The 8,091-nt window shown below is 33.3% G+C and overlaps 1 protein-coding gene across 1 annotated transcript in view; it reads left to right on the top strand.

Moving 5' to 3' along the window:
- Window positions 1-6,009, top strand: part of TMEM167A (transmembrane protein 167A) — an 18,808-nt gene extending 12,799 nt beyond the window's left edge. The window contains exons 3-4 of the mRNA XM_006775505.2: window positions 752-786; window positions 5,810-6,009. Coding sequence (XP_006775568.1) covers window positions 752-786; window positions 5,810-5,880 — 106 coding nt within the window. The 3' untranslated portion in view covers window positions 5,881-6,009. The remainder of the gene's footprint in view (window positions 1-751; window positions 787-5,809) is intronic.
- Window positions 6,010-8,091: the final 2,082 nt, after the last annotated feature.

The following is an 8,091-nucleotide window of genomic DNA, read 5'->3' as shown; positions in this document are numbered from 1 at the left end:
ACTTACTACAATAAGTAATTTTAATTTATCTTAACTTGTAACCATGCACAACACCATTAATTATTCTGTTAGACCAACAAAATAGTTATCTACAGTGTTTTTATTTTTTCTGATATCTCTATTCATTGAATGTCTTTGATTGCTTTTTTTTTTACTTTGGTACTTTTTATATGTCAAATAAGTGATATATACATATAATATGTATTTAAGAATAACATATTCATTTGTAGAATTGAAATGGACATCTTCATTTGCATTCTCTTTTATTTCCAGAAAGTGTTTTTAAATTCTCATATTTAATTACCTTATATACATTGTCCCTAAACTGAGATTTTCTACTTATATTGAAAAAATAGGCACATATTTTTGAATTCTTCTTTGTTGAATGTTATAGTTTTATAGATGCTTTTTCTGGAGTTCATGGTTGTAAATTATTTAAATGTAGAGCTGCATTTTAAAAGACAAAATAGTAAGCCCTTATGCAAATTTTTGACACTTTTGCATTAATCTACAGTAGGTTTCACCTAGGACACCACATGCATTCCAGTTAGTAAGTTTATATACATTAAGTGGTTAAGTTATTGTATTCTACTTTTCTACATAAGTAACTTAATATCAAACTAATTTCAGTTTGGAAGCAAAGCATCAGAAGTTAAAATACTAGTATAATGAATTCTCTCTATAATACTGAGAGAATGATTTATCTTTCCCAGTAATCAGTAGCTACTTTTTTCTTTTTTCTTCTATGCAGATTGTTGGGTATATTTTGGAAGTGTGCCAGAATTGGTAAGTGTCTGTATAATCTTCCTTTCTTCAGCAGTAAATTGTTGGCCACTTTACTTATGTCCTAATCACACAAATCTAATGTCAGTTTTTAAAGTACAGGCTTCCTAATTTTTTGCAATTTTGTAAAAGTTTGTAGAGTTCTCTGAATTCTTTTTCTGTTTATTCCCCCCTATGTTTTTTAAAGCTAGACTTGGTGGATACCTGGTGAATATGAGAAAAATCTCTCTTAAAATTCAGGTATAAATACTGCATATTCGTGGTTTTGAGATTTTAGACAAATATGTATAGTTTTATGCACATATGCCTATAGTAGAGAGCATTTTGTTCTGTATAATGTGTACCATTTGGATGACTGAGGATGACTTTCCCATCAATAAAAGGCTTGCTGAGCAACTACCTAAACATAATCATTTTATTGCCCTATGCTAAGTCATGGAGTATTATTTGTTGCTTTTAGAAAACATTAACTTTTGTCTGTTAAACCCACAAGGACATAGCTGAGCTTTATTATGATTGACTAAGTTAACATAAATCTAGTTATCTTTTAACTTTTCATAAGATTAGTAGAATCTTAAGTGTATTTATATTTAGATGATAATATACTTGTCTCATTCAGCTATCTATATAATATTTAGCACAGTGTCCAGCAGCACATAGTAGACTCTCAAATGATTGGTAGTGAATGAATTAGAATGTATTGCATTGCTGTAATTCACCAGTACTCTTGAATAATAGATTATACCTGTTTTAACATAGCTTGTTCAAAAACAACTACTTCGGGGCATTGGTACTTATACCACCTCAACTGAAAAAATGACTATTTCTTGTCCTTTTTAAAATTATTTATATGACTCCCTCAACAAAATGATTTTTATACTCTCTTCTAACATTGAATTTATACAATACTACTTTTTTCATAAGACTGTCAGACTTTAATAATGAAGAAAATAGCCAATCTGACAACTGCCTGAATTCACTAAACTAATTCCTTTAGATAGGATGGAAAATTTAAGAATCATCTCCTTTATATAAACTGTGCTCCCTTTAAAGTATTATGTTTTATTTTGATTGTCATTTTGCAGAGATGTGAAAGTTCTAGAAGATGGCCCATAATAGGAAACAAAATTTATTAAAGATTAAAAAATATAAACTGAATTCTTACAATATTTAGAATTGTTTTAAAGAAGACCTGAAAATTGATGTAATGTATCTAAAGATAATTATAGACATAACCTATTCTCAGTAAGGACTAAAAATTAATTGTAGGAGTTTTGAAAATTTTTAAAGCATCTTCCAAGATCCATATGGTGTTAACATTGAAATCATTTTGAGAGAGCAACTTTTCTCCCTTGAGCTTTTAATGATAGGCAAAACCTACTCACAGTGGGAGTTGTAAGTATAATACTAAATTATCTAGAGTTCTTTTATTTTTTAAAACAAAAATCTGTTATGATGAGATTATACATCTCCTTGGCCTTTTAGGTTTCTTCCTGTAGAAAACAATAGTAAAAGCATGAAAAGCTTCACAGAAAAGTACCTCTTTCAAAGCCCTCATTCTAATATGTTGACTATTGACACATACATTTTAAATTCTCTGAACTTAAAATTCAGAGAATTCATTGTGCTTTTAACATGCTACACTGTTCTTCGTCAGTGTTCTTTGTTGGGCTTTATTCTCTCTTAAACATTGATAGACATGAGAATCCTGTTTTGGTAAGAAATATTGACCTCAGATTGGTAAAGCACAGACATAGCCTAGATAAGTGGTTGTCAATCAGGGGACATTTGGCAATGTCTGGAGATGTTTTGGATTGTCACAACTAGAGTGGGGGTATATACACTGGGTATAGGTCAGGGATTTGCTAACCATCCTGTGATGCATAAGACAGCCCCTTCCAGCAGAATTAGCCCAAAATGTCAATAGTGCTGAAGTAGAGAATACCCAGCCTAGATTTTCAGAGCTTTGAGGTACAGACTTATCTGGCATTCAGTCATGCTCAACAGCTAGCTGCAAGCCCTGAAATGGTAGAAATATTAAGCACTTCAAAAATAACCAAAAACCCTAACCGGTTTGGCTCAATGGATAGATCGTTGGCCTGCGACTGAAGGGTCCCAGATTCGATTCCGGTCAAGGGCATATACCTTGGTTATAGGCACATCCCCAGTGGGGAGTGTGCAGGAGGCAGCTGAATCGATGTTTCTCTCTCATCAGTGTTTCTAACTCTCTATCCCTCTCCCTTCCTCTCTGTAAAAAAATCAATAAAATATATTTAAAAGAGAGAGAGAGAGATAAAGAGACACAATAGCACCATCGATGGCTAATGCTGATAGCGAATGGTAAATGTAAATATATATAAACCAGGCTTTGTGCTGCAGAGCCAAGTCACCCGGAAGAAGAAATAATATTGTCGAGGAGCAGAGTGGTCAGAGTATTTCAAGTAAACTTCAAAGAGAGACATAATGGAGGAGCAAGACAGTTTGAGAAAATAGAATGTCACTGCCTTAAAGTAATTAATTCTAAATGTTCATTGGTAAAAGTAAATACAGTATGGAGTTAGGAGACTGAGCTTTGATCTCAGTATTATCATTAAGTTTCTAGTTCAGAAATAAAATATTAAAGTATTAGAAATTCATTTTATGTAATTAGAGAAGTTCAGCTTCATTCATTAGTCAACCCAGGTAACTCCTTTGCTCATAATTATGACTTGAAAATATAGCTAAAAATTTAGGACATTTAGTTTGTAGCTTAATGCTTTCCTGTAGTCTCATCTATTTTTATATCTAATTATAAACTGCCTTTCCTTTTTTTGCTTGCTCATTTATTATTTTTATTTTCCTCAATTACATGACTCTCATAGGTTAAAGAGTTCAGTTAACGTATTCTTGCCAATTCTATAAATGCATTAGCTTTTCATTTTGGCAAAGGGACTTAAAAATGTTGATGCTGATATGTTGCTTTCTCAAACACGTGCTCCTCTTATCTTGACACAGAATATATCCACAAGTAAAGGATGCAATTTTAATGGGAAAAGACCCAGCCAAATCATCTTATGTTACACATCACATTACAGCAACTGTTTCACATTCACGTATACAGAACCAAGACCAGACAAGATCTTACCCAAGTTCAACCAAAGATGTTTAATTCTACCACATGGCAATCTCTTTTAAGAAAATTAAAAACAGGAAAATTAAACCCATATGTAAATTATAGCATTCTAAGTTAGAGAATGAAGAGAACTTCCTCAAAAATTAATTTCCAGCAGATGGAAAATTTAGGACAATATTAATTTCCCTTTTGGGTGTTTAATAAGACTATTGGACAATGAGAGTTTCTAGCCCCAAGAAGGGTAACAGGCTTACTTATGGAATCTACCTGAAATTTATGTTGGAATGAGTTTGTGTGTCTTTTAATTTTGTTTAATAACGAGTTTTATTTACCATCAAAAAAATCAGCATTGCTTAAAATGATAACCCAAGGAGATTTTTAGTTTTAAAAGTTTTTTTTCTAGTTGAGGTATTGGTACTGTGAAAACACTATTCTCTCTAGATTTTCCTTTAGCTGGAAGCAGTCCATTAAATGTCTATGGATGGAAAAACACTTTAAGAAAAACACCAAATGTTTATTTTATTTATGTGTGTATGTAATATCTTCTATGACTATTCTAATTGAACAGACACAAAGATGTGTACTCACTAACAATAAGACTGTGAGTTCAATTGAGGATTTTAGTTAGATAAGTGTGGTCAAATTTGATGTTTTTCTGAGGTAGTTAACTGACCTTGCTAAATGAAATAAGGAACCTTGTTACTAGAAAAGTGCTGGTTTTAAACATCATAGAAAAACACACGTGAGTGATGTATAAACCATAGAGTGTCCCAGTACAAACCCAGGATCATTTCCAGAAGTAGCACATCACTCTTTCTTCATCCTTTCTTATCCTCAAGGCAGCACATAAATACCTGGTGCTTTGTGGAATTGTACATCCTTGCAATTGCTAAAGAAACAAGAAAGAATAAGATGAATTTGAGTTAACTCACAATCACAAATCTCTTTGCAACACCATTTCACAAGCCAACTCTAGGTCTGTTTCATGCAAAGGAAAGTCACCCCAGTATAAACAGTCCTTAAACACATATAAAAATCAACTCATACTGAAGTGATTGTTTTAAGTTCTATTTCTGACCCAGAGTAATCATAACTATAAAAAACATATAAAAGGTTTGATATGAAATTCATCGCAGAAATTGTTATATTTCGAATAGGTTTTTTATTAAGCATCTTACTTTATGCCCATTCTTAAAATGCATTTTTATTGACCACCCTCTGTTCATTTTCCTCCACAAATGCTTCTTTTTCCCTTTTAAAAGTGTCACAAATTGCTACCAATGAGGCAAAAAAATGTTGAATTTTTTTATGGAAGTTTCCCTTTCTGTAGAAAAAATTAAGCAATACTTGTTTGGCCTTAATTGAGGATAAATCATTTCTCTTGGATCTCTGTCCTGCATTCTGTCTTGTATTTTTTAATACCTGGCTTTACTCTGGCACAGGAATGGTGCATTGAAGATTTTCTAAACAAGTGAAAAGGAGGTACTCTTAGAAATAAATTGATATAGTTTGTGCATTCTGTATTGTACTTTTTTAAATGTTTTTATGTTTTTATTGATTTTAAACAGAGGGGAAGAGAGAGCGAGAGAGAGAAACATCAATTGGCTGCCTCCTGCATGGCCCCCACCAGGGATCAAGCTGCAACCTCAGGCGTGTGCCCTGACTGGAAATTGAACTGGTGACCTCCTGGTTCAAGGGTTGATGCTCAACCACTGAGTCATACCGGCTAAGCTATAGTCGCTTTTATATTGCATCTAATTCTTGTTTTCCCCACCCACCCTCAAAATATATGGACTTCATAACAATAACTTTATCTTGATTCTTATGTACTCTTCTCCAATAGTAAATAATAACCGAATCATATCTGTTAACTACTCAGTTAATAAACTTGAATATTTCCCTTGTTTCCAACAGGTGAACGGAAGAGTCCTTATGTTGCAGTATGCTGTATAGTGATGGCCTTCAGCATCCTATTCATGCAGTAGCTTGGAAAAATACCTGAATTTAATTGCCATCAGATTTCAATATAAAAAGGGGACTTATCTGCAGAAAATAATGCAAAGAATGGATAACTTTGTTTCAACATTGAATGAGATAAATTCCCAGCTGCTGTTCTCTATATTGTTATTGGACCAATGTTCTATATAATTACTTGCTTTACCTCTGGCCACACCATTTTGAGCATTAACCAGAGTACCTCTACTCTTAACGAACTCTGTAGTTTATAGCAGGTTTTCAAACTATTTAAAATAAGCCTATGCCATTCTAATGAGAAAGATAAATGAGATGTGACTTGAGTAGTATTGAGAAAGTGTTCATATTTAATGTGAAAGGATTTAGAATAGCTTATTGGTGTAGTCACTTCTGCAGTCTCTCTAGTTAAGTATGGATAAATGTCTTAAGCGTAAATTTGACCAGCTGTCATTTTCTAAGTAAAACTATATTCTTAGAATAAAAGGACAAAACAGAACGATTATAAAATGATAATCCTGTATTGTTTAGAGTCAGGTCTCCACTTATTTTAATTACCCTAAAATGCAAACTGTATTTTTTTTTGTTTTTTAATACAGCACTTTGAATCTGGTTTATGTTTGTCTGTCAACCTGAACTGGAATATCTTATGTAACTTAATAGGTGATGATTAATTGTTTTCAAATCTACTGATCCCTGGACCATCTTAGCTAGAAATTGCCCATTATATATAGTATTAGTTATTGTTCTCAGCTAATTGTTCTCCCGAAAAAGGTAAAAAGGAAATAAATTTTTTAAAGAAAAGAGAATTATTTTAAAATGAGTCTGATAGTAGCGCTTTCTGCAGAAAAAAGACATAGATCTGAAAGCCACCTCTTTTTAAAAATTAAACTACTTGGAAAGAATTCTAGGAAACATCTAAGAAAAGCTGGGTATGTGTTGCCAGCTTTTTCTTTTTCTTCTTTTTTCAAAAGATAAAGCTGCTTGTAAGTTGACAATATATTTTATTTTACATTTTTGGCCTATCTAAAGCTGGTTTAAAGTGTTATATTTTACTTTAGATAGAGAATCAGGTTATGGTAATTGTTCCTATTCTGAACTTTCTGTTGGGCTTTGCATTAGGTCAAGGATTTTCAGGGTATCCCCAAAATAGTACTCTTGTCAGCATATATACATGCAGAGTAAGTCACCTTTCTGGGTCTGGTTTCTTATCCATCTGTTGTCCAACTCTGCTGCCAACTAGGCTTTCCAAAAGCTATGTCAACTAACTTTTCATATGTTAGATGAATCTAATACAAAAAAAAAAAGGATGAAAATTCTAGATAATTCTAAGACATTTCTTTAATTTGGCATTTTGGAGGATGTAGGTGGAAGATAGAGGAAGCAATAATTTCTTTGGAAAATCTGTGGTAATATATAAAAATTTGAACTCTGTGTAGATTCTGAACAGAGTGGGAAGCAACTTATTTCTGACCCCAGCCATTCTGACCTTTTGAGACATACGCTCTTTTGGAGGTGGGAGAAAGACACAGGATTCTATGAATAAAGGCAGTTACCATTTTCTTTAATGTATTGCTTTCTAAGATTTACCACTGAACCCTATTCTATAACCCAAAAGGCAGTGTAGGTAGTTTTAAGCCTAGAGAATATTCAGATATTCCCTTTGTGGCATTGGTGGGATGGTAGGATGCAGAAGAGGAATAAGGATCAGGTTCCACATCAGATGGACTGTTGCTGTCACACAGTCTTACTGAGGGGCTGGATTGCATAATGGGCACTGCAGTTCACAGATTACTAGGTTCAGTTACTCTCCCTAACCTTCCTGACTTCAGAATCTTTTTATTCCATCTCCTAGAATTTGTTTTGTACTGATAATTAGTTCCTGGTTGGCCTCAGCTCTGCCAATGGTAGGGGCATGTCTTCTTTCTAAGCAGTCTTAAAAGATAGTCAATCAAAAGGCCACATAGTGTGTTGAATTCCCTCTGCGGTTTAAAGTTTAGAATCAACTCCAGTGTCTCCTCAGTGCCTGTGCTGCTGGTCTAGGCACTATCCTGAATGAATGCTCTTACATATTCAAATTCCAAATAGCCCTTTTGTGCTAGGGATAATAGTAATATGCAATGTGTAATAGGCTCTTTCATCTTAGTGATATGCAGACCAGCCTAGTTTTATCTTAGGACAAAATAGAAGTTTGAATGAACTAACTTCTCCAAGTTTACAAAATC

Source organism: Myotis davidii, unplaced genomic scaffold, assembly GCF_000327345.1.
Source record: "Myotis davidii unplaced genomic scaffold, ASM32734v1 scaffold44, whole genome shotgun sequence".
Lineage (NCBI taxonomy): Eukaryota > Metazoa > Chordata > Mammalia > Chiroptera > Vespertilionidae > Myotis > Myotis davidii.
This window is presented reverse-complemented; position numbering and strand designations above follow the sequence as displayed.